Here is a 26682-nt window from a genome sequence, read left to right on the forward strand (position 1 = left end):
ATTATTATCTTTAATTGTAACAAATGAAACCAGTTGTTTAGTCAAAACGTATTTTACTGTACAAAACAAACACAGGAAGGTTACAAAACAAAATGAATTTTATACCCCCCCCAAAAATACACTAACTGGATCTTATGCCAACAAGTAGTCAGTTCTTTAACAATCTAACAAAGAGTGGTTGAATTGTTAAATCATACATTATCCAGAGACTAAAGCTGTACTTAGAACCTGATGGTGCAAATGAAAATAGCAACATTGGCTACACATGAAATATGATAAAATATGAAGCAAGTTGTTCACATTACTTTTCAGGCTTTACTATTATATACACTACTCACAAAAAGTTTTTGATGTCCAGCGACTCAGCTGAAACTTTAGGATGAACCCAAAATGCACTACATTTTTTTAAAGCTGCACTTAATTAGACCTTCTTTAAACATTTCAATGCATGTGTCTGTTCAATACATTTGCATAACTTGTTGTCAAGGAGCTGAACGGCAAAATTAATACCAGTTGTTGGTTACAGAGTGGCACGGTGTATGACCAGTTAGTACATGATCCCACATTATGAGGGTTCAGTCCTAGGTTCCATGTGGAGTTTGTTTTCCCACACTCCTGTATAATTAGGTGTAAATGTGAGCGGTTGTTTGTCTAAATTTGCTCTTTAACCAGTTCAGGGTGCACCCGACTCCTGCCCAAATTCAGCTGTGATAGTCCAGCATCCCTGCATCTAAGTAGCAACAATATGTAAGACAGAGATCCCCCAAACTATTCCACATTGGGCCGCAGTGGATGCAGGATTTCTTTCCATCAAAACAGGATGACACATTTGCACCAATCTGGTGTCTTACAAGTGTAATCAGTTAATTGTAGCAGAAACCTCATTGGTTAAACTGTCTGTGCTCGATTGGTAGGAACAAAAACCAGGACCCATAGCGGCGCTTGAGGACCGGTTTGGACACTCCTGATGTAAGATGAATGAACAAATATTAGTTATGATATACGAGTCATAAATCTATTAGTTTCCATTGCCTTGCTCTCATTCTTCCAGTCTGTGTATTTCGCTTGGAAAAATCTGATAACATTGTTGAAATTCCAATTCCAATTGATTCCGGGAATATACTAGTTTATTTGTGCATCAAACAAATGTTGTATATTAAGCACTTCAGCTTGATGTTAGACAACAGAAATTTTTTCAAACATTACCGGTACTTTAAAACAGTGAAGTTAGCAAAATTAACCCCCAATTCACTACTAACAAATTCTATTTAGAATGCAATTACGATAGTGTCTGCATTCCTACAATGCCTTTTTATACATATTCGCTGAAGTATATTCAGGCCTCAAGAGTTTAGGTAGAACTTCATGTTGTTGTGCATTTTAGGTTAACCAGGAGCGGAATATGCCAAACCTTTTAGGAGTAGTGTGATTTACAATCTACTATACTGCCACAAAATATGACTTGTCTACTCCAGACATTCTCAGTCAGTAATGAAAAGTTAGTACCACTTGGAAAAAATCATTTAAAAAAAAACACCAAAAAAAAGGAATGTAAACATTGCATAAGGAGGGATTTGTCTGGTTTCAGTGTTTCAAAAATAATAATAATAATCCCTGCATTTAAGCCTCCCTAGCAGAAAAACTAACAGGGCCTCAGAAGATACCAGTGGGCAGTTCCTTGCTAAACATTCCATCAAAGTCCAGCTCCATACTCATAAGATCCTCTTCCACACTCTCCAGCGCCCACTGATGGTCAGTCAGTTCGAGGGCCTCCCACTCCGCCTGGAGTAAAGGACGAAAATCCAATCAAAGAAATACCCACCATAGCCCCCTTAAATGGTACTATATGGAATTTATAGTGTCAATGTACTTTTCTACTCCATGCATGCTCCACCAATGCCGTGGCGAGCACACAGAACCCTGACATTTTAACTGAGGCTGACCCATAAAGCCTTTTTTCGCCCCTTCAATAGAGTGTGTCCGGGTCGAACACCCTGGGCGAACCCACGCCCGTGCACGTCCACGTGCGTCCTTGTGGCAGCAGTGCTGTTTCACCTGGCCTGTGCTTGGCAAAAACACTGCACACGCGAGCCGGTCTTTGTCCACAACTTACCATGGATTCTGTACCTAATAAGCACAGCCCCAACTCCAGTACAACTCGTACAAGCATGCGTGTCATGCACCAGCTTAAAGCCGAACTTCAGGATTTTTGACAATAGGCGTAATCTTTGAGTTAGCAGGGGTTTAGTTAGTTGGTAGAGTTGATTTCAACAATCAACTGCAATTATTGACATGTAATGGTAAGTTTTAATAACTTTATCCTGAAAACATAGCCAACATTATTGATTGCATGGGTCATCGATCATTTTCATGTGTGCATATGTTGTTTTTTATTGCCATGCTATAATGGTGCCATTGACGTGCACTAGCTTAGCGACTCCAGAGCCATGAAACTAACAAATAACTTGCAAACGAAACGGAATTTGTTGAAATAAATTTCATCAACTAACTAAACCCCTGTTAACTATGGAGGTAGAGTTGTGTCTTTATTATTCAATCAAAAAAAGAGTTGCTTCAATCAAAAAAAAAAGTCGCTTCAATCAAAATATATCTTTTCAATCAAAGAAAAAAATTTTTTTAAATGTGTTTGAATGCAAAAATAAATTTGAAACTTAAAAAAGTGCATTTGAAAACAAACAACTTTTTTGATTGAAGTACTATAATTTTCGCAATACATGGCGCACCTGACTATAGACCGCCATCCACCAAATGTGACACGAAAACGGCATTTGTTCATAGATAAGTCGCACCGGACTATAAGCCGCAGCTGTCCTCACTGTATTATGGGACGTTTACACCAACAGATTTTAACTGGTAACACTTTATTTGACAGTGGCATCATACGACTGTCATAAGTCCAAATGAAGCACCATGAAGCTTTGAACCAATTGGCTTCAAAGCTTCATTGCTTCAAGAAGCTTTATTTGGCCATCACTGCTCCCTTGAGGGAGACAGTCAACCTCTTCTCCCACCTGCTGTCAATACTGTTGTTGTCCAACATGCCTCCTAGCATGCATTGCGGTGCTACAGATGTAAATAACAATCAAAATTCATGTTCTATGCTAATTATTTCTTCACTTACTGTTCCAGTTGTTTCATTAATTGCTAGTTATGGTATTTGTTAACACTTTATTTGACAGTGGCGCCATAAGACTGTCATTAGACAATCTTAATTATGACATGACACTGATATGACCATTAATGAATACTATAATACCCCTTTCCCACTGAAACTAGTGGGTCAACGTGCGTTTTTTCCAAGCCGATGCAACCAACTAGCAATTGGCATTTGGCACCTTTCCCATTGACAAAAAAAAGCCGTGTCTTTTTTAAAAAAAATTCCACCCGTCTACCCACCCCTCCTCAGCCCTGCGTAAGGTTACGTGACGTCACCACGCAAAGATGCGCGTCGACAAATGTGACCGAATTCATTCAGTTCAAGGAAGTAAACAATGCAGAGAAAAATGGAAGCCTCTTTTCCGTTTGTTTTCTCTATTTGCATGCTTTTTACTGCCCTCAAAATGGTCGAAATGCAGCAAAGGATCAACACTCTGCTTTGCTGAGGCAACGTAAGCGACGTGAATTCTTCTTCTTCTACTAGCTTTGTTGTGAGCATCGACGTAACTACGGTTGTGGGGCGTGTTAAATGGAAGGCGACTGGTACGTTGTTATGACGCATCAAGTAAGAGCCTACGTCACCACGTAGATTAGGGTGTTGACTGTTGACTCGGGGTTTTGCTTTCACACTGCATGACGATCAGAGCCGAGTTGATTTTAACGCGGGTCGCTTGGCGGGTTGATTGACACGGGTCAAGGCGGTTCGCTGCACCTTTCCCACTGCCACCAAAAGCTGATTGTTAGTGGGTTGACACGGGTTTTTTGGCCAGTGGGAAAGGGGTATTACAGATGTCATTTAATGTTATCCGGCAAATTATCACACTTTTGAATGGATGTAAAAAAAGTTAGTGACATAAGTTGCGAACATTTGTCATAAGCATTCAGGGATGCCCATGATAGTTTCAGGTCAAAATTATGACGGTGTTATGACAGTCTTATGAGTCTTATAAAGTCTTATAAAGTGTTACCTGTTAATACAACTAAATCAACAAATAAGATGCATTGGACTATAAGCCGCAAGATTTAAAATGAAGGAAAAAAGTAGCGGCTTATAGTCCGGAAATTACGGTAATGTAATTTTTCATTTGGGCCACATTTGGGCTAGGACATTTGTGTCTTTATTATTTAAGCAAAGAATAAGTTGCTTCAAACAAACAAAAAATATTTTCAAAAGAAAAATAACTTCAATCAAAAAAAAAAAAAATAATAATCAATTATAGAAAAAAAGTTTTTGAATGCGAAAAAATATTTGAGACTCGGAAATTTGCATTTGAACACTTAATTTTCATTGAAACAGTTTTCTTTGAATTCTGAAAATCGCTCTTCCCTAAAAAAAAATATATATATATATATATTTTTTTTTTTTTTTATTTGAAATGTATATATATTTTTTTATTGAAGTGTCACATTTTTTAGAGAGCAAAAAATTTTGAACTCATTTTTTATTTGAAGAACTAAAAGGTTTGAACGCACTTTTTTTTTTTTCGGTATAAAAGTTTTGATTGAATCATTTTGACACAAAGATCCAACTTCGCTGCTACTTCCGACATGTTTGAGTGACAGGTGATTACGCCAATGACATAAAAGCATGATGAAGCAAGGATAATGGGCACCAGGGCTCCAGCCAGCCATCGGACTCAGCTCGAGGAGTTGAAGCTGAAAATAGCGCACAAAAAGCAGATGACTTCGATGCGAGGCAGTCCTTCTATGATCCGTAAGTACAGCCCCGTATCTTAAGCGACTGGCCTCCGCGCCGAGGCGAGGGTGTGACATCGGGATCTCAACGGAGTGCCCGCGATGGTACGGTGCCCTGTCGCGGCACACTATTGGGACACTGATATCACCCCCTGGCGCGGAGGCTGGCTGTCGCCTGTCAGCGAGTGGACAGCCCGTGAGTGACACGGCACTCATTCAAAGCTGAAGCCACGGGGCTCTGGGCGCACACGCCGGCGGCTCGCCGTCCGTCCACTCACTTACTGGGCTGCCCAGTGTCGGGTCACTTGCTGGCCAAAGAGTATCCAAAAATCAATTATCGAGACTCATGCAGACGATAGCTATTGAAATTGTGCAACAGAAATTATTTAATCTCTTTCGGTTACAGACGCTAGCTTCCTGGCCAACAGCAAAATGGCATTCATTTTAAACTATTTAAATAAATAAAATTAAAAGTTGAATTTTCCTATTGTGGGTAAATTAGTGCGTATGTGCTGTACCTTGAAGGCTTTATTTGTGTCTGCAGGCATGGCCATGGCAGCCCCACTCATCTGCTCCTGCATGATCCTTGACTGATCTGCACCTGTTAGGATAGCGGCGCATTTCAAATATCCATTCACGGAGGTAACAGCTCACACAATATTTTATCAATTCCAAGTAACAATGCATTACCATTGTCCTGGCCAAGGATTAATGAGTACATGCTTCGCAGTCCAAAGACATTCAGGAAGTACCACGATGCTGAGCTCACCCTAAATTGTCAAAAACCACAAACTTGCAGAAGCCTACAAAAGACAATCACAATAAACTTGTACCGATAGCTGAAGTATGACCTTACCAGGAAGCATCTAGTGACAGCAGCTCTATTCCTTGTTGCAGCATGGGCTTGAATCGCAGTGTAAGAGGGAAGGGGACCTTAGCTGCAGGAATGAAACACAGAGAGCGCTCACTGTAGACAATACTGTTCTTGTAGTCAGAAAAATCACACCAGTCATGTTTGAGGGTCAAATATTCTACAATTTAAAAATAACTACTTGTTACAAATCCTGAAAAGGTCCAATTGATCCATCCTCCGATAAGGATCATGGGAAGCACGTTGGTCACGTTTCCTTTCATCATGTCTGTCAGCATGCTGGGATCTGCCATAGTAAATAAGCAGCATGTTAAACAATGCTGAAAAATTTTGCTGCTTCTATGAATTAAGTCTTGAATGTATGCAGGTCAGGGCACGATTAAATGTCACAACATTAAGGTGTTCTGGAGAGAAATGTGCAATCTAGTATCAGAAAACAGTTTATGGGTCTTACAACAGGATAATGACCAGTAACATAGCTAAAAATACACAAAATAAGTTGTGAATATCCAAGCTTTTCTAAAGTGGCTTACTGGCCTTCTATGCGCCCTGATCTAAATCTCATTAAATATCTGTTGAAGGAGCTGAAAAACGCTATATATCAAAAGCACCCTTCAAATCTGAGAAAACTGGAGCAAAGAGTGGGCCAAAATACCTACTGAGTGGTATGGACGTCTCATTGAAAGTTGCATAAATTGCTTGATTGCACTTATTACAGTAAAAAAATTATGCAACGATCACTATAGTTGAGGACTTCACGAGTTGTTTTCTTTAATAACTCTGAAATTGACACTTTTTGGACGAGCAGTCTAAATCCAGGATGAAGGCCATGTCTGTCTGTTTGGAGCAGGTGTCGGGAACCTTTCAGATGGAGAGAACCAAAACAACATATTTAAAAATGTGATTCCAAAAGAGCCATACAGTGTGTGTTTATGTGTATGTATGTATATAAACACACACTGTATATTCTATGTTCTTTTGCCAGCTTGTCTGAGTCCGTTTTGTAAGCAGTTTCTTTTGTGAACGCATCTGAATGCATTACACGGGAGGCAGAGGGCGGTCAGGCTCTGGTTTTATGAGCAGTCGCAGAGTTGCGATTGAAATAAATCTTGAGAAAACGACAAAGAAAGTCTAACATCGTTACTTGGGTTGCTCCAATCGTTGCACAGTTGTGCACTCGCTAAAAGGAAAATAACAAATCGAAACATGGTGTGGTGCCGCATATCGTTCCTGGAATAGGAAACCACAATCGGGGACGACCAGGCGGACATGTGCGTAGCAGTGGCCGAGACAAGCGGAGCCTTTTGGGGCGGTCGTATCGTGAGTCTATCTCTCCTGGAAATGGCGACAATTTGGCAGTCCAAAAAGTCAAGAAAGTGAAGCGCCTGTGTGACTTGGGGTACCACGCGGTTCCCTTTCGTGGTTTAATTTTCCCCTATGTCTTTTTTAATATACTCCAGATCGCTTGGCGTCGAGTCGGGAGGTGCCGACCCCGCCGATGGCAGAGTGGTGACTTAATGCATGAAGCAATGTCGCCCATCTCCGCGCGATCCGACTTGAAGCATATGATTGCGATGCACATTGGAAGTGTCCAAGATTAATGTGTGAATGTGTCATCAGCTCATCATAGCTGGTTCATGTCAAGTGACCTGGTGGGTTTCACATTTAAGATGATTGGTTGGCTGAGAGCCATATGCGCTCATCAAAAGAGCCATATATGGTTCGCGAGACATAGGTTCCCGACCCCTGGTTTAGGGTGCTAGCAGCTTCATTAAGCTTTTTTTTTTTTTTCCTTTTCCAAAAACTGTCTCCAAGTTGTTTTTAGCCCATGAAGTCATATCTACTGCGGACAATACGGTTTTAGATTTATTGCAAAATGACACCCATGATCAAGTGCACAGTCAATTCTAGTCTTAATTTTTTGTTTTCTAACAATAAAAATACCACAGTCCAAAATGTTAAGAACTCCTTCATTAAGACATCCATGTAGCATAACGTTAATGGCTGGCATGAAAAAGACTAGTAAATGTAAATGAAAAATGTTTTTCTATTCATGATGTCAGGTGTGTTCTAAAGGATGGTAGTTTTATTTTATGTTTTAAAAATGTACAAGTTAAGAATGTTAAAATGTAACAGACCATTTCGTGTACCGGTAGTTAATAAGTTTTATGAGTGTTGAAAGTCAAACAACAAAACAAAACAAATCCACTTCAGACATGAAAAGCTCAGCAACCATTTTGAATTACAGTTAAAACTTTGCTTTTTTTTTTTTTTTTTTTTTTTTTTTTTTTTTATATTACCAGTCATTGGTGAGGGCGGAACAACCTTCCTTTTTGTTTTCTTGAAGAATCCATCTTCTTGATTATTGAAGTAGAACTTCCTCATTAAGAATGACTGAAAACAGGGGAAGAACATTTTATAATAGCTGTGCGCCGCTTGCTGCTAAATTACCAAAACTGTCGGCTTCCCAAAAATAATTGTGTTGATAGGTTTTATAACTTGTACAAAAACTGGGTTCAACTGCACCACACTGATGCTCAGATTTGACAGCTTCAAATATTCATTGAAAAAGAACTTTAGTGAATCATCATTTAGTGAAACAGCAAGGACCGCAGTAAGAAATAGAGTGGTCCTTGTCATGTCGACACAATGTTGCTTGCTGCACCAACTAGTTCTCAGAAGGCCATTCGCAACCTCGAAATGCCATAATGACTGTACAGGGTGACCCAAAAAAAAAAAGTTTACACTGCCATAATACAACTTAAATGCCATGTTTATTCAGCTTAGAATTAGAATTGAATCACAAATTATACATTATTGTAAAGAACATGGACACTACACTCTATTTTTCAATGTGTCCTCCCTTAAGTGTCACAACAGCCTCCAGGCACCTGCGGAACGCTTGACAGGTCTTCTTTATGTAGGATGCTGTCATCTTTTCCCAAGATCTAACAATGGACCTCTCCAAGGCTGCCACAGAAGTTTGTGGCTTCTTACAGGCACTGTCCTCCACAGTTGCCCATATGCTATAATCCAGGGGATTGAGATCTGGACTCTGGGGTGGCCACATATCACCTTGTCAATCAACTTTTTGGTCCGCACAGATCGGCACTTCCAGACCCAAGTTTTCGTGAGGCTGTTCCACTATCTTTCAGCTTCTTTTTAACTTTGTAGACTGCACATCTGGATATTTTCAGATTTGCTGCAATCTCAGTAGGTGTCAGACCGGCACGCAGCAATTCAGGTACAGCTAAAGTTTTCTTCATTTTCAGCAGAAGCACAGGAATTGTAGAGACGAGAGATTACCAGCTGCATTGAGTGACCTTAATGAATCACTTAAGCATGACAACCTATTTAGATGTTTCAATGGCTTTTAAACAAGCAGTCAGCTGATTGTAAACTTTTTTTTGGGTCACCCTGTAAATGTTTCTTTGGAAAATACTTCTAAGTCATGTATCTAAAACAGTGAACTAGAAAAAAAAATGCTAGTGTTATATATCATAATGAGTGTCACAAATAAAGGATTGGATATGATAAAAAATGGGATTTAACATGGGTAGCATTAGTGAGTTTAGAGGTGCAACAATTAATCGATTAACTCAAAATTAGTTCATTGATTAATAGACTACTAACATAATCGATAGCTGCAGCCCTATTGTCATTCATTTTGTCTTCATTGTTAATTACAACATTCCTAAAATAACTTCAAGCTAAATTGTGAAGGTAATTGAAAAGTGAAATTTATCCGATTAATCGACGAATCGTTAATTATTTGTCCAATTAATCGATTCAGAAAATAATCGTTAGATTGATTCAACTACAACAACGCTAATAGCTTGCAGTAATATGTAAATTTCACCTGCAAATATTCATTTTAGCACTGCTACATGAGCATGGGTGTAAACAATATTGTATTTATTTATTGCATTTATTTTGAATGGGAATTTTACACCGGATATTTGTGCTTTATTGTATGAAGAGCAATATATACATACATATGGCAGAAAACACTCAGGTGACTTGAAGTTCCGCTCTGAGACCCCCAATTTGGCCAAATTTAAAAATTGTCCTATATGCATGTGAGATACATCATTGGAAAGCTAAAATCTAAATTTTTCTGGGGGAAGAAAATATTTTAACAGGAGGACAATTAAAAAAAAAAAAAATTCTTAAACCCTTAAACCCTAACTTAAGGTGAAAGCATGACAGAGCTTAAAGACACCATTATTTTAACGAGATATTATCGCGTACTTACCTCGTTTCTATCCAAAAACTCCGTGTAGCATGTCTCACCGAGTGTCAAGACACAGCTGTGAATGGCCACAGTCGGACTTTTGTGGGATTTTATGGGTGAAACACGGAAATATAACAAGGGTCGCAATCGCAGCCATCAAGGGGTAGTCGAGATTTTCCTTTTTCAAATATTTACCCTTTTAAACTTTTTTTTTTTTTTTTTAATGTCTTTGTTTGGATCGATTATTTACCATCTAAAATATTGGTGGGAATGCGACAGTAACAAAAAAAAAATACAATTCAGCGATCGTTATGAGGTAGATAACCGTGACTGATTTACAGACTATTTTTTTTTCCATTGTGACGTAATCTGTTTCAAAGTTTAAAATATGTGAGTGAATAATTTCATAAAGTCGTTTGGTTTTTTTAACTAAATATTATACATAAATTAATGATTCTAAGCTAAAAATGATAGACATTTCCAATAATAAATTATAATTACTTACCTACTTTTTATGGTTGGGTTGAAACAAAAGCGGTTGTGCGTGTCTGTAAACGGGGGTCTCCAGGATAAAATGGACAAATTTAAAATATTTCGTGGACTTAATGCGCCATGAAACTGCTATGGCAGCACATAGACATATTGTTCTATCATACGCAACAGTTATTTGTGCTTAAAATACAGCAGTTTATTTTAAAGAGGGGTGCAAGAGCAGAAACTGCTTTTTTTCTGCCTTTTTTGTTTTCCGCCATATATATATAAACAACAACAAAACAATGAATAACTACTTTGATAATTGAATAATCACTAAAGAGGCCTTGTGTGCCTGTAAATAGAAATATTCTCAGATTGATGTAGTTTCTCATGATCCTTTACTTTTCTTATGTAAAACATATTTCATACCACTTATCCCCACGAGGGTCACAGCGGTTGGGGTGGGGGGTAAGTGAAAATAGTCATTCATTTAATGTAATTATAGCAAAATAAACCTATTCCGTGCTACACATTATAATTGCATTCATATTGCATTGCACATAGATCAATAAATATATGAGTGGATTTGGATGTGATGAATATTGGATTAAATGTGAATATTCTAATTTCTTAATACTGTATTTACAAGGAGACAATGTTTGATTTTAGATATACCCAGGTATGGGTGGTCATATGTTATGTACAACACAGATCAAAACACATACTTGTTTGGGAATGTATTTTCCATTTTCTCTGAGGATTCTGCTCCGAATGAGGACTTGGCTGGAATGAACATGAACATTACATGAAATTAACAGCAAGTGTTTCTCACCTTCGAAGTGGATAAAATGCTTTACCTGTCTGACACCTGCTCTAAAGTCAACTTCTTGTCACTTTGTAGTAGAATGGACACATAGTGACGTATGACGCCGACAAGAAAGGTGATGAAGACAATGGGCAACACCACCCACAATCGGATGTTGGAGTCCAGCAGGAGCTCTGGCTCAGCCATTCAGCCTACCATCATTAAGATATAAAAGATGGACGTAACCGATTAAACATCAGCAAGTGCTCACGTACACATGATTCGAAATCTACTTGGAAAGTAATATTTATGTACCGGCGAACTGTAGCTTAACTGGCGGTGCAATAAGCAGCGTCGTAAATGACATATAATGCTAACGGTACGCTACAATTAGCAAACCGGCTACCTTTCTTTTCTTTGCGGTGCGCGGTCACGGTTGTATCCTTGACGCGGCGCACACCACGAATGACGTTATTCTTGTGTGAAATCTACACCTTTATACCAGTCGAATTAGTAGCTAAAACATATAAAAGCTTTGACAGACATTTAATGCCATTGCGTTGCGAGAGGAGGTAGACATACAGAAAAATGAAGTGGATCCTCCTGACCTCTAGATAGCGCTAGCGATTCCTACAGCTTTGTAGTAGATGATCTCTTTTACACCGGAAGTAAAATTGAAGCACACTCTTCGGCAAAGAGATCCATTAGCAGATGGTATGTTGTGGTATATTTCATAAGAATTTATCAGACCAAACTCTCATTGATATTTTTAAACTCTATTTATAACTCACAAAGTTATCCGTCTTTCTCTCAGTTACGGATATCGTCTGATTTCAATTTAAATTATTATAGGATAGACCCTTGAGATGGTAAATTTCACGGGAGTGTTGCACAATGCCGACGGGGTCACTTTTAAAATGAATTTATTTTGCATCAAACGGCCGCTTCAAATCTGTAGAGCGCTTCACCTATTTTTATTCATCGTACGATTTATATCCACACAATCTTTTTACGACACAATTGTAAATCATGGGTGATAGACCAAATGACAAAATCGAGGAGGGGGTAGTTGAGGAACGATTTTAGTGACATGCAACGTGTCGAGATTGCAAACGGTGTGTCATGAAGAGGTTTTCGTGGGATAACGTCATCAAATAAATACTGTAACTCTGAGTTAACTCATGTGTTAGACTGTGGGGCAATATAACTCGTTTTAAAAACTGAGGACCATCTGCACCATTGCACTGCCATCGACAACGATAGACGTTAATACAGGGACGACTTGCTGTGAATCCTCAACTTTCAATGCCATTGAGGGTGATAGATATCCAGTGAATCCTCAACTTTCAGTGCCATTGAGGGTGATAGATGTCCCTCCATTATGATGGACGATCTGACAGCGGTCATTTTTTGCAAAATGGATTGGACATGTAGTGCCAACAATAATGGCAGCCAAAGAGTTAACTGTGTGCATCATTTCCTGATTAGAAGTGCCTCTTTCTGTGTCCGTAAAATCATTATTTTGACAGGCATGGCATGGGTCAGCATTCCCAGGTACAGTGGGGAGAACAAATATTTGATACACTGCCAATGGGTTTTCCCATTGGCAGTGTATCAAATACTTGTTCGCCCCACTGTAGCAGACCGATGTTGAAAAGATGTTAGTTCAACATTCCGCTGGCGATCTTATATTGTTGAATCAACGTCACTTTTCCACCCTCAATTATTGTTGTTTCAACATTGAAATCCTTACAAAACCTAAACATCATATGGATTATTAATAATATTGGTACAACGCTGAATCAATGTTATGTTTTCGACCAAAATGCCCGCTCATCCATAATTCAATGACTTTTCAATCAAATTTCAGGGTCAATCATAAATCAACTCTTTGTCAGCATTAGTTCATCAATTATAAAACAATGTTAACCCAACCATCGCCTGACATACCATAGAACAACTTGACGTCGAAAATTTCAATGTCCACCATACGGATGATTTTGATGGAAAATCAACGTTTATTCAATGTTGGTCTGCTATCTGGGTTTTTATTTGGAATGAGGTATTTGTATTTGGTTCTCCTCTTGGCTGAGTATGTTTAAGGCAAAGTTCTTAAACATTCCACAAGGGGCCAAAGTGGATGCAGGTTTTTCCATTCATTTTTTTTCATTCAGATCCAGCACAGACAGTTCAACCAATGATTTCTGCTGAAACAAGCAGCATCTGACTGCAATCAATGGATTACTCTTCTAAGACACCAGATTGGCGAAAAGGTGTCCTCTTGTTCTATTGGAATGAAAACATGCACCCACTGCGACCCCTTTGTGAGTTGTCTCGAGACCCCTGGTGTAAGGGCTTCACGCCTCACGCACCTAAGCTGGCTACTGACGTCCTAGCTGACTATATACTGTACTTCTGACGCTTCGGTAAACTCATTTGAACAACAGTGCAGATGGGTGGGGAAAAAATCACAATTTTCAGCCTCTTACATAGCAAATGCCATTGGTGCCTCTTTATATTGTAATATAGAGTCAGAGATTAAAAAATCATAATGAACCCGTATGAACTCATTTTCTTAAAAGGAAACGAACGAAATCTTGTGACTGCTTTTGGGCGATTGAGATATTTAATTTCATAATATTCAGTGATTTACACCCTCAGTTTCTTAGTAAGGTGCTTTAATATGCCCTTTAACATGTCAGTCTGTGGAGCTTAAAAACATGTTATATATGCAGTTTATATGTTTTGAAATGCTGTTCTTTCTATTTCAGAAGTAATATATTTTCCCCTTAAAGTTTATTGGTGAAACACTTTCCTGCCAAGTAAAGCATGGGATCCGATAAAAGGTAAAATCTAGTCTATTCAACACATGAACATGACTGTGATAGTCATAGAACATATTGCGTTCTATACAGCACTGGCATTGCTCTCCTTTTGTTTTATTTCAGGCCCAGTCGGGGTGAACGCAGTGGTAGATATGGATCAGATGGCACAAGAGATGATCCACAATCGCGTGATAGACATAGTCGTGATTCTGAGAGGGATTATAAGCGGCAGTGGGACGACAGATCTAGGGATCGCTACGATGATTGCAGAGACAATAGAGAGGTGAGCGTATGTGAGCGTATTATGGACACCTACATGATATCCTGCCTCCACGTGTTTCCTTTTTTAGCAGAGAGGTCGAAAACGTCACAACAGCGACAGATCAGACGATGAATATGATGGCGACTATGGAGACCATGACTACAGAGCAGAGCAGGAGCAAGATGAAGAGGAGGAGGAGAACAAGACAATTATGCTCAGGGGTCTCTCTCTCCAGGTCACAGAGGAAGATGTACGTTTAATTGTAACTCATGCTTTTTAAAGGGAAAGATTGCATGGAAGCTAAATTGGATTCTTTTATTTTATCTTATTTTACACACATATGTATATATATTTTTTCCTTCTCAAGTCAGCATGAAATTCCACAGGTTTAGTTAAGAAAAAGGTGCCTTTATAGTCGTACAAAACATAACATCCGCATTATTTCAGACTTCAGCTCAGTACGCTATCGTAGGATTAAGCGATAAAGTGTACTTGGCTTTTTCTTGGACTTTATGGTTTTTTAATTTAATTACTCCAGCACCAAAGGGTACATTTGATGGGAAAGAAGAAAACTGTTATTGTCTATAGACCTGGAAATGGAATTTATAACATGCTACGTTGTGGAAGAATACAACCTAACCCCAGTGAGTAGCACTGCCAATATGTTTTACTGTCTTATGTTTGAGTTGCACAGATATGCACAAAGGTTGCTACAGTTGCTCCTAAAAGTACGATAAGTGACTTGTGGTGATATGTGTTTGTCTCCTGCCTTTTTAAATGTTGCAGATCCGCTCAGCACTGGAGCAATTGCCGGGTCCCCAGCCGGTGGATGTCCGCTTGATGAAGAAAAGGACTGGTGAGTGATGTGTGTGTGCTCAGAAGTGTCCCGCTTTTATTTTCGCAACTCTGGTCACGCACTCCTTTGACCCTCTCCTCCATTTGTTTGTGCTGATGTGACCATGTATGAAGGTAACTATATATACTTGCAGTGGAACCTCCAAATTTCAAATGCTCTCCAATTGAAAGCTGTGACCTAACAAACTTGGAGTTCAAAACATCACCCTGTGTGATGTCAAAATCCCAAAATGTGGATTACCTTATCCATTTTTTAATACGACCATCCAAGTGTAATAAATGATAAAGTAATATCATAGTCCTGGAAATGAAACGTACAAAAGGTTTCTGCTATTCAACATAATATGAACAAAAACAGTAGTTAAATGCTAAGTTAAGTCTGCATACCGATTTGGAAATGCTGGCCTATTTCTGAAGAATGAGTTTGGCCATTCAGCCATTCTTTTTCCCAACATGACTGTGACCTTAAATCTGTACATCTACAAGGGGCGGGGAGTTACATCAGTGAGGAGAAGTAAAAAATAAAAGTGTTTCCACAAGTATCCAAATCCTATAACTAGGGATCTGGCTAGTTAGAATGTATTCAATACATTCAAACTCATGTTAAGTAGTAGAAGTCAGAACACACTAGCCCGCACTTTAAGTGCCTTTGATTAACCCCAGAGTTGTGAAGCTGAGTTCTTTTAGTTTACTATTTCAGATATTGGGCTGGGAGATATATGATCCAGATTGCCAAGCCAAGTAAGTGATCATCTTGAATTTGCCATGACTTGAAATTATCCTTCCAAAATGACCCCATTGTTGGAAGGGCTGGTGGCGGAAATATTTGACAATAGCCAATCGTCAAACTTTAGTCGGAAAAAAAAGGTTGTACTACAGTGTAGTTTCTTAAGTATCAGTACATATTCTTTAAACCTTTCAGTTAAAACACAATGTAAAGATGTAGTTGAGAAAAAATGTGATAATAATTGAGTTCGACAATGTGGCGGAAAGAAATGTCTGCCTGATTCCTTAGCCCTACATTTGAATACCATGAAACACAGATACAGTGGTACCATGACATACGATCACTTTGACACAAGATCTTTTCGACATCCGACAAAAAATTTGATTCGCCATTCTTTTCTACATCCAACGACAGGCTCCAAATACGATGATTTATGACAGCGCCGCAGTTTCTTTGTTTTCCCGCAATACGGGCGCACGGACGATATTCTTGTGGGGGAAATTAACATGGGTTCCAAGAATGTTAGTGCAGGTGGTGAAAAAAAGGTAAAGGTGAGGCTTACCAGTGAAATATATGAGCATGGTGTGCGCATCCATGATCTGGCTTGACAACACGGCCGTAGAATGTCTACAATCTCAACGGTCCTCCTCCCACCTCCGTTCACCAGTCTTTATAAATTGAGGTCCATCCATACATCCATCCGTCATCTACCGCTTAATCCGGGGTCGGGTGACTATATATATTTGTAACATCGCCAAAAAATCGCCAGCTTTGTCAGGTTTTTAATCATTTATTTCAAAACTTGTGCAACACAACATGCCAGCTTTCCGCTGCAGCGAAATAAGTGAAAGTAAAAAGTCCTCCCTCACTCTCTGGTACGTCAGTCACACAGTGCGTTCAGGTACACCACGCAAAACACATTAGAAAACCGCATTAGAACCCGATTCGTTACATTATTACAGGTAATATTATTACTTATATTATTATTCCAATTTTTATTCATAATTTGTTTGTTTTGCTATGTGTAATTGCTATTTGCAATAGTACAAGCAGTATTTATTAAGGATTTAGTGTAGGTTTTTGGGCTGTGGAACAAATTAATTGAATTATTGTATTATTGTTATTATTGTATTCTTATGGGAAAATCCTGCTTGACATACGACCATTTCCATTTACAAACAGGTCCTGGAACGAATTAACTTCGTATGTAGAGGTACCACTGTATGACAATCATCATCAAGTGGGGAAAAAAATGGCAGAGTAGTAATAGTCACAACTGCACATCCTTCCAAACTTGATGGCTAAAAGCCTGAGGAGTGCTGCAATAAAACATTCATTTTCAGGTGTGCACATTGATGCAGCCAGATTACAGTGAATTTATTTGTATTCATTTGAGTTGTACTGGTTATAGGGCACATATCTTGGAAAATGTTTTGAAATATTTTATCTTGGCCTATGTTTATTACAACACATTAAACATTCGTTTAAATAAGATGCGTAGACTTTTTAGATCCAGTGTACTTAAAAATGGCCAGAGTAAAACAACATTTTACTGATCTATCAAATACCTTCAAAAGGTTTGTAATGGTATTAGGTGTCTGCCGACTTGGATTTTATAAGAGATTTTTTTTTTTTTTTTTTTTTTTTTTTTGCATTATCTTCTGTAGGAAATTAAAATACTTTAGAACAAGTTGGAAGTCATCACAAAACTGATTTAGTTCCTTGGAGGTTCCACTTTAAATTCCTACTGATTTCTTTGTTTTTACATTACATGCTAGTATATGCCGAATTCCGCCACAATCCAATAAGCACTCTTCTCCTCCACTTGAATTTGAATCAGGCTGTACACAACACGCCCATTGTGAGTTTGAACATTGCACCATAGCCTTCTCACTAACACACCTCCCGTCTATATTTGAATGCTGTCTCTAGGTATAAGCCGAGGTTTCGCCTTCGTGGACTTTTATCACTTGCAAGATTCTACCCAGTGGATGGAGACCAATCAGGTTGCCTCAACAATCACCAAGTCTAGAATTACTCTTGGCGATAAGAGCCCCAATACCATGATAATAATGACAACTTATGATGCCTATACTTGTTTAATTCTTACTCAACGGTCATTGTGGTATCAAAGATGAGTGTTTGTGATATCACACACTTTCCAGCAACCTTTTCAGCCAAAACAAAAAATTCTCAACACCTCAGTTGATCTATTTTCAGTATAGAAAACAATGTTTTAAATTACTGGGAATTCTTTGCCATTATGCTGTTCAGACTTTATTCTTTGAAAAAAATGCACATTTTCTGCTCCAGCTTTGTCTCCTCTTCATTAAACTTTGGTGACAGAGGAGAGAGCTGGCAGCGCTCCGACCCCAAACACAGCTTTAAAAAAAAAAAAAAAAAAAAAAAATCACACACACACACGTTGCTATCTCTCTGGTCTCTCTCAGTAGCCTCTTTTAGACAGCTAACATTTTCCCTGTGTCGCTGTTTTCTATAAACATTGCTGACATGGAATGGGAAGACAAAGTTGACCTGATAAGTTTCCACCTTGACTGAAAGTCGTATGAAGTTTCAACACCTCAAACTAATTTCTCCTGCCTATGTGTTGGTAAAAATTTACTGTAAATACCACATCAGTTGCTTGGTCTGAAATGAAACATTTAACAGTGTTATAGTGGGTTGCTGTAGGAAAGCACACAAACCCACTTGGGTTATGGGTTACAATGGGGGTGTCTTCTGTCACGGTTCTGATATTTTGCGTGATTTCTGTGTAAAAGAGGCTAATGTCTGCACCCTTCCCTCCCAATGGCACTCTGCCTAAGAAGTGAGCCTTAGGCCAGCCAATCTTTCCTCTCCCCGCCGCGCTCACTCGAGTGGTGACATGGCGTGAACACCTGAAAATCTGAAATAACACACGTCTCATTACTCCACAGAATAAGCTGGTGATCCAGGGAAGAAACATTGCAGTGCACTATAGTACCAGAAAGCAGAGGTTTGACAACTGGCTGTGCAGCACTGTGGGTGTCTTTTAATGTAACACATTATTTCCAACAATTGTCACTTAAGTACAATTTTAACAATGGAACCGTGGCATTTGTCTTCTCACAGTGTGGCCTTTACAATTTCCGGAAGAGGTTGAAGTGTTTTAGATGTGGGGCAACTAAAACCGGTAAGTTGACACATTGCAACCTTTAAAGTCATCTTTGTCTTGTTCTAAAACTTCTGGCCCACCACTCCCAGTGTGTATTTTTACTCATTTACAATTACTTTGCCATCAATCTTTGCATAACTAAGTAACAACCACATCTTCTCTCTGGTGAAGAAAATCTTTTTCAGCTGAAATCTCTTGTGATTTGTGACGCTTAGTGTTCATGATGTTGTGATTAGCGTTATCGTTCAAACTCCAAAGAACAATTTGTTCACCTTCCAAAATCTTTGACGTTTTTTGGGTGGATGGGGGGGTTTGATTCTGGCAATTCTACTTTATATTTTAAATTTCAATGCCTTGTGTATGACTGTTGACTCTATGTCATTCATCCATGAAGATGGAGATGCAGTTACCAGTTCAAACGCAGAGGCTCAGCAGTCTTGGGAATACAGTGCTGACAGTGAGTGACATTTTTTTTCCTTACGTGTCGTCTGTTCACCCAGTTTGCATTTTCCTGCTGACTGCTTCTTCTCTTCACAGCAATAATTCTGAGGAATCTTCCCCCTGTATGCACTGTTGATGAGATTTTGAAGGTTTTGGCCCCATACGCCAACTTGTCTCCATCCAACATCCGCCTAATCAAAGACAAGCAGACAGGACAGAACCGAGGCTTTAGTTTTGTTCAGCTCTCCTCACCCCTGGTGCGTTAGCTCATTAGATATGTCAGCACATTATGTACAGTGGGGAAAACAAGTATTTGATACACTGCCAATTGGAAAACCCATTGACAGTGTATCAAATACTTGTTCTCCCCACTGTATGTACACCCACTGCCGAAAACCTTAAATCAGAAATCGAGATAATGTAGAGACGAGCTGGGCAGGTGTGCCTAATGCTGGTTTATACACATAATATACATCAGTTTTGCACCTTTTCATCACACAGGAAGCTTCACAGTTGCTCACCATTCTTCAGAGCCTCCAACCACCTCTCAAGATGGATGGTAAAACAATTGCTGTGGATTATGCCAAGAGTGCGAGAAAGTGAGAGAACACACACACACATAATACTGTATATACTGTACAGTGTACATAGAAATTAGGGCTGTCAAACGATTAAAATTTTTAATCGAGTTAATTACAGCTTAAAAATTAATTAATCGTAATTAATCGCAATTCAAACCATCTATAAAATATGCCATATTTTTCTGTAAATTATCGTTGGAATGAAAAGATAAGACACAAGACTGATATATACATTCAACATACGGTACATAAGTACTGTATTTGTTTATTATAAATCATCAAGGTGGCATTAACATTATTAACATTCTCTTAAAGCGATCCATGGATAGAAAAACTTGTAGTCCTTAAAAGATAAATGTTAGTACAAGTTATAGAAATTTTATATTAAAACCCGTCTTAATGTTTTCGTTTCATTAAAATTTGTAAAATTTTCAATCAAAAACTAAACAAGCTCGCCCGCCATTGTTGATGTCAATATTACACCATGCTCACTCCCCAAACCCATAAAATCATTTGGACCCAGACGCCAGCAGAGGGCGCCAAACAAAAAACAAGTAACCAGCAGACATTACACTGCTGTCATTTTAATCTGTTTGAGCGGGGCATGTGCGTTAATTGCGTCAAATATTTTAACGTCATTAATTTAAAAAATTAATTACAGCCCGTTAACACGATAATTTTGACAGCCCTAATAGAAATAAATGCAAAGGGCAGGATGCACTTTTTTGAAACTTCAAGGAGCATCTAAAATTAGAATATTGTGCACATGACAGTTTATATCTGTAGTGAAATTCAAAAACTTAAGGTTCATCGGACACATAAGAAACTACTTTTCAGAAGGTCAATTTCTTCCTAATCGGTTTTGATTGTTTTTTTTGGATGTTCTTTTATTTTTGGTCAAAAGCAGGTTTATGTTCGAACTTGGAATTATTCAAATTCTAAAAAGAAAATAATGAAAAATTGCACTCGAGAATAAGGTATGTACAGAGCAGTTTTGTTTTTAACAGCTCTTTTAATTTTTGTTTCAGTCTTCGTCTTGGGCGAACATACGCATTGGCCTTAGTCATATTTTAGTCATTTCAAAATGTATTTGACTTCGTCTCGTTTTTGTTGACAAAAACTCAGACTAATTTCGTATAGTTTTAGTCGAAGGTTAATCAAAATGTTTTCGTCCATAAAATTCAAACGTTTTAGTCCAAAAATAAATAGATAAATAAAGGTTTCCAACAATTTCAAATGAACATTGACAGACGAGCACATATTGTAGCATCTACAAGGACAACGGCAACTTGGTGATAATACATACTCGGCAGGAAAATAGTACATTATTCTCAATTAATTACACCCACCTGGACGCCACAAACTATATGTAAAAAATTAGTTTAAGATGACGCTCGCTGCTAACGTGCTATGCTCACGCTACGAGTTACAAATAGTGTGTGATGATCACTCAGAACAGACCTTTCAAGTGACCTTCGGAGTGCGCAGCACGTCACATGAGTGACACAACCAGACAGTGCTACGATGAAGGCTAACTACACATAAAAATGTTATACATTGTGAACATGCGACGGAAACTATGGCGCATTTTCATCTCGTTCTTGTCTCATCAGAGTCACGAAAACTAGCATTCATCTTGTTATGTTTTAGTCTCCCAAGACGTGTTTTTACCTTGTTATCGTCTCGTCATTGTCATGAAAAAAATGTTCGTCGACGAAATATTTTTGTTATTATCACCGCTGACGAAAACAACACTGGTACAGAGTAAATACTACCTGGACTAGTCTTTTATTGTTAGGTGAAATATACTATTCAAAAAACGACAACTAGGTCCCTTTATGATGGTCCATATTTTTGCATTTTAATTTCAATTGATGCCATAATCATCAGTAGGAAGCATTTTATGATTGTTATGTCTATCCTGACAGAGAGTCTTCACATGCAGATGCGATCAGAAATAGCGCACTTTCAGTTGCCAGCACAGCCATAGCTGCAGCCCAGTGGTCATCCAGCCAGGTATTTGTACGAGAAAACAGAGACCAATAGATGGATATGCCGAGTCACCAATATAGCTTGCCTGATCTGGCCTTTATTGTGCTGTTTGTAATACTTAAGTTAAAGCAAGGTTCTGGTGTTGTCCCCGGCGTCATCACCACTCCAGAGACCTTTGCACATCAAGCACAGGTCAGTCCACCTTACTTTCTTTCACCAGTATTTAACATAGGGGACAATTTAGATCTTTTTTTTTAGATGCATCAAAACATTGGGTAATCGGATACATATGATTAGTTTACATACGTAGTTGAGACCCTACCCCCATCGTTCGTATTTGATTATTGTAATACTGTAATCTGTAAATATACCAAAACGAGTGCCTACAGTGGTTTAATTTATCTTAAAACAACATTCTTAAAAGATCATTTACAAATCACATTTTTTTCCCCCTTTTTTTCGTGAAGTGCACGGTACACCGACGTGTAGATTTATAGCTACCTTTTCTAACAGCTCAAGACTAAATTTTGCTTCGACATGCAAAGCTTGTCTCATACTGGCTATGTGTTACTTCAGCATGTTTCATTGACACTACTATGCACCACATGACTACTAGACAGGGCTTTGGCCCCATCATGTGGCACCTTACGGTGTCTCAGAAGGTGTAAAAATTGAAGTAACATTTTTGTACTACAAGACGCACCTGACTATGTGCTGCACCCACCAAATTTCATGAGAAAACTGTATTTGTTTACATATGCAGTTGTGGTCAAAAGTTTACATACACTTGTGAAGAACATAATGTCATTGCTCTCTTGAGTTTCCAGTTATTTCTACAACTCTGATTTTTCTCTGATAGAGTGATTGGAACAGATACTTCTTTGTCACAAAAAACATTCATGAAGTTTGGTTCTTTTATGACTTTATTATGGGTTAACAGAAAAAGTGATCAAATCTGCTGGGTCAAAAATATACATACATGGATCTGAAAAAGCGAATCATTGACTTGAACAAGTCAGGAAAGTCACTTGGAGCCATTTCAAAGGAGCTGCAGGTCCCAAGAGCAACAGTGCAAACAATTGTTTGTAAGTATAAAGTGCATGGCACTGTTTTGTCACTGCCACGATCAGGAAGAAAACGCAAGCTATCAACTGCTGCTGAGAGAAAATTGGTCAGGAGGGTGAAAATTCAACCGAGAATCACCAAAAAGCACATCTGCCAAGAATTAGAAGCTGCTGGAACACAGGTGTCAGTGTCTACTGTTAAGTGTGTTTTGCATCTCCATGGACTGAGAGGCTGCCGTGCAAGAAGGAAGCCCTTGCTCCAAAAGCAGCACCTTAAGGCTCGACTGAAGTTTGCTGCTGATCACATGGACAAAGATAAGACCTTCTGGAGGAAAGTTCTGTGGTCAGACGAAACAAAAATCGAGCTCTTTGGCCACAATGCCCAGCAATATGTTTGGAGGAGAAAAGGTGAGGCCTTTAACCCCAAGTACACCATGCCTACCTTCAAGCACGGTGGTGGTAGTATTATGCTGTGGGGCTGTATTGCTGCCAATGGAACTGGTGCTTTACAGAGAGTAAATGGGATAATGAAGAAGGAGGATTACCTTCAAATTCTTCAAGATAACCTAACGTCATCAGCCCGAAGATTGGGTCTTGGGCGCAGTTGGGTGTTTCAACAGGACAATGACCCCAAACACACATCAAAAGTGGTAATGGAATGGCTAAATCCGGCTAGACATAAGGTTTTCGACTGGCCTTCCCAAAGTCCTGACTGAAACCCCATTGAGAACTTGTGGACAATGCTGAAGAAACAAGTCCATGTCAAAAAGCCATCAAATTTAACTGAACTGCACCAATTCTGTCAAGAGGAGTGGTCAAAGATTCAACCAGACGCTTGCCAGAAGCTTGTGGATGGCTACCAAAAGCGCCTAATTGAAGTGAAAATGGCCAAGCGACATGTTACCAAATATTAGCGCTGCTGTATGTATATTTTTGACCCAGCAGATTTGATCACTTTTTTCTGTTCACCCATAATAAAGTCGTAAAAGAACCAAACTTCATGAATGTTTTTTGTGACAAAGAAGTATCTGTTCCAATCACTCTATCAGAGAAAAATCAGAGTTGTAGAAATAACTGGAAACTCAAGAGATGCATGACATTATGTTCTTCACAAGTGTATGTAAACTTTTGACCACAACTGTAAGGCATACTGGACTATAAGCTACCAGTGTCAATTTTTGTTTTCTTGATCTACACCAAAAAACATGCACATCATTAGCCCTTAATAATCCATGTCTAAACAACATTGGACTATATTTCGCAGGGTTTAATGTGGAGAGGAAAAGTAGTTTATAGTCTGAAAATTAAGGGTGATTTTTCAGTAAATACCTTAGGAAATGTTTTTGTAATGGCTTAATTTGTAACTAATGAACCCTGAAAATCTGTGGTATTATTGACCATCTGTAAATACAGTACCATATTTTTGGGAGTCACCAGCCAAAAATGCACAATGAGGCGGTTTTTTTAAAAAAACACAAAAAAACATACTAGTAGTTCGCACTGGAATATAAGTCAGATTTTTCGAGGAAATTTTATCAAGACCAAGAACAAGCGTTATTCACTATAATAATAACAAAATAAATCTTGAAGCAAAGGACATGCAAAGAGCCCCTGACTTGCGGCTATCAATGTGGGGAAAAGAAAAACATAAGTTGAACAATTGCAGGCCCTGCCAAGTTTAGAAAAAAGTACACTGTATTATAGTCTAGAAAATATGGTAGGTTGATGTTTTTGTTTTGTTTTTTTAAACTTTGCACATACATGTCATGTTATTCATGAAAACGGGTGAACATTGTTTTGCAAGTTATGCTTAATTTTTTGAGGACCACTAAACCTCCACGTCAGAACTGGCAGTGAATGTTTAGAGTTTTAACAAAGGCTGTTCCCTGTTTCCATTCCCACCATGGGGATAGAATTTTCAAGTGTGGCAGCAACAACCTGAAGGATTGCCTACTGTCATTGGTGATGGATTGCTTGGAGGTAATTATGATAATAACTTTTGTTCTCTGTTAAAAACTGTGGTTACTAAGTTCCCTTTTGCCAATTATCTTTAGCTGCTCCTGGGATAAAGAATATGCTCCCAGCAGGTGTTGTCTTGCCTCAAGTTTTCCAACCCGTTCTTATTAACCAGGCCGCCACACATGTAAGACCTGCATCTAACTCGTGGTGCTCCTCTTGTGTGCTTAATCCTTTTACTTTTCGTCATGCTAGTTGGCAGGAACACTAGATGCAACCCAATTGGCTTCTACTTTTGGTACGGCGTCATTGGTCCCAACAGCAGCAAACATTGCTGTCCGCAACACTGGAACTGGTAACACATTAGATTAAATGAGAGAAGGGGAAAGTCTTCATTTGTGTTTTGGATACATAAACTAGATATTCTCTCTCACACCTGCAGCTGCCCCAGATACATCCACATACCAGTATGATGAGTCTTCTGGTTACTACTATGATCCGAACACCGGACTATACTATGACCCTAACAGCCAGGTTTGTATACGCTACTTAACAGTGACATGGATCTTTATGAATCTATAGCGCTAAAAAGAAGTCATGTTTTATTCACATCTGAAATTTCAACAAATACAGTATAAACGACTCTAAAGTGTTCTTTAGAGTTGTTTCTTCATGTTAAAAAGCTGTATTGTGCCCCTCCGCCCCCCCAAAGTTTCCCGACTGTTTTAATAAAACAGCTCAACTGTGGCATGCTCTCATTAAAATACGGCAAGGATCAAGAGCTAATAATAGAGATTGCTAATTGTCATGCAAGTTGGCTAGCCCCTCACATATTACATTTTCGCCCAGTGGCAGGTGGTTTTTCGGTAACTAAAAGGCATAGCCAAGGGCGCGTCCACTAAGAACCGTTCTTACCTTTTAGCTTTGGCAAGATGTCGCTTCCATGAAGTCCAGCGACCAGATTCTTGCTATCTCTTGAAATTACCCTAGAACTTATGCTTGCCTAGCTTCCAAGTTATGCGTATGGAAGCTTGTTGTAGGGGGTTTATTATGTAAAATAGTGTAACAGTCCACAACAGCTCACAGATAGAAACATTGCCAGAACCAGCAAGGTTCTGAATTATTTATTTGGTTGATGGTGGTTTAGCAAACACTTGAGGAACTCAAATGTATGTATGTATACTAAGTAAGGCCCTTTGAAAATACTCCCTATAACCTAGCTGTAGCAACTTCTATTTCTGCATAGAAATTATGTTCAAATCATCAAAATTTTGACACCTATGCACAGCAGTAAATGATAAGGATATTTGTTACATTCTCACATTGGTTCAGGTAATAATCTTAAGCAATTTTGTTATGCTTTTGGATGCATCAGTACTACTACAACTCGGAGACGCAACAGTACGTCTACTGGGATAGTGAGAAACACGCCTATGTTCCTGCGCCGTCTGCAACTGAAATGACAAACTCTGCTGCCGGTTCCTCTACTTCAAACACCAGCAGCAAGGAGCCCAAAGAGAAAAAAGAAAAGCCGAAAAGCAAGTCGGCACAGCAGGTACGCACTACAGT

General features: G+C 38.8%; 2 protein-coding genes across 6 annotated transcripts in view; one reads left to right on the plus strand and one right to left on the minus strand.

Annotated features, from left to right (window-relative positions):
• On the minus strand, positions 1 to 11876 carry emc3 (ER membrane protein complex subunit 3). Its single transcript, XM_057845518.1, has 9 exons — positions 11663 to 11876; positions 11309 to 11468; positions 11177 to 11234; positions 8044 to 8137; positions 5925 to 6029; positions 5729 to 5810; positions 5563 to 5642; positions 5391 to 5473; positions 1 to 1782 (listed from the first exon to the last, which is right to left on the minus strand). Exons 2-9 carry the CDS (start codon positions 11461 to 11463, stop codon positions 1654 to 1656), a joined length of 786 nt encoding a protein of 261 aa, XP_057701501.1. The 5' UTR covers positions 11464 to 11468; positions 11663 to 11876; the 3' UTR covers positions 1 to 1653.
• LOC130921514 (RNA-binding protein 5-like) overlaps positions 11785 to 26682 on the plus strand; it is a 21603-nt gene continuing 6705 nt past the window's right edge. The window contains exons 1-18 of one of the 5 annotated variants that reach the window (XM_057845515.1): positions 11785 to 11970; positions 14028 to 14102; positions 14205 to 14364; positions 14435 to 14593; positions 15130 to 15199; positions 17858 to 17931; positions 18862 to 18945; positions 19037 to 19097; positions 19474 to 19536; positions 19617 to 19777; positions 20022 to 20119; positions 22030 to 22117; positions 22217 to 22285; positions 25071 to 25137; positions 25212 to 25300; positions 25369 to 25468; positions 25556 to 25647; positions 26489 to 26668. In XM_057845515.1, the coding sequence (XP_057701498.1) occupies positions 14086 to 14102; positions 14205 to 14364; positions 14435 to 14593; positions 15130 to 15199; positions 17858 to 17931; positions 18862 to 18945; positions 19037 to 19097; positions 19474 to 19536; positions 19617 to 19777; positions 20022 to 20119; positions 22030 to 22117; positions 22217 to 22285; positions 25071 to 25137; positions 25212 to 25300; positions 25369 to 25468; positions 25556 to 25647; positions 26489 to 26668 (1632 nt within the window). In that variant the 5' untranslated portion in view covers positions 11785 to 11970; positions 14028 to 14085. Of the gene's footprint in view, positions 11971 to 14027; positions 14103 to 14204; positions 14365 to 14431; positions 14594 to 15129; positions 15200 to 17857; positions 17932 to 18861; positions 18946 to 19036; positions 19098 to 19473; positions 19537 to 19616; positions 19778 to 20021; positions 20120 to 22029; positions 22118 to 22216; positions 22286 to 25070; positions 25138 to 25211; positions 25301 to 25368; positions 25469 to 25555; positions 25648 to 26488; positions 26669 to 26682 lie in introns of those variants that run through there. The other 4 variants (XM_057845513.1, XM_057845514.1, XM_057845511.1 and 1 more) reach the window with 4 other exon arrangements.

This window comes from Corythoichthys intestinalis, chromosome 9 (genome assembly GCF_030265065.1).
Source record: "Corythoichthys intestinalis isolate RoL2023-P3 chromosome 9, ASM3026506v1, whole genome shotgun sequence".
NCBI classification, from domain to species: Eukaryota; Metazoa; Chordata; class Actinopteri; order Syngnathiformes; family Syngnathidae; genus Corythoichthys; species Corythoichthys intestinalis.

Bases quoted from the DNA above. Each gene is read 5' to 3' on its own strand.
- emc3 (XM_057845518.1), bottom strand. From the start codon at position 11,463: ATGGCTGAGCCAGAGCTCCTGCTGGACTCCAACATCCGATTGTGGGTG. The intron at 5,811-5,924 runs GTAGTTATTTTT...TCATTCCTGCAG, and splicing joins CTTTTCAGGATTTGTAACAA to CTAAGGTCCCCTTCCCTCTT. The intron at 1,783-5,390 runs GTACAGCACATA...CCTTTACTCCAG, and splicing joins ACACAAATAAAGCCTTCAAG to GCGGAGTGGGAGGCCCTCGA.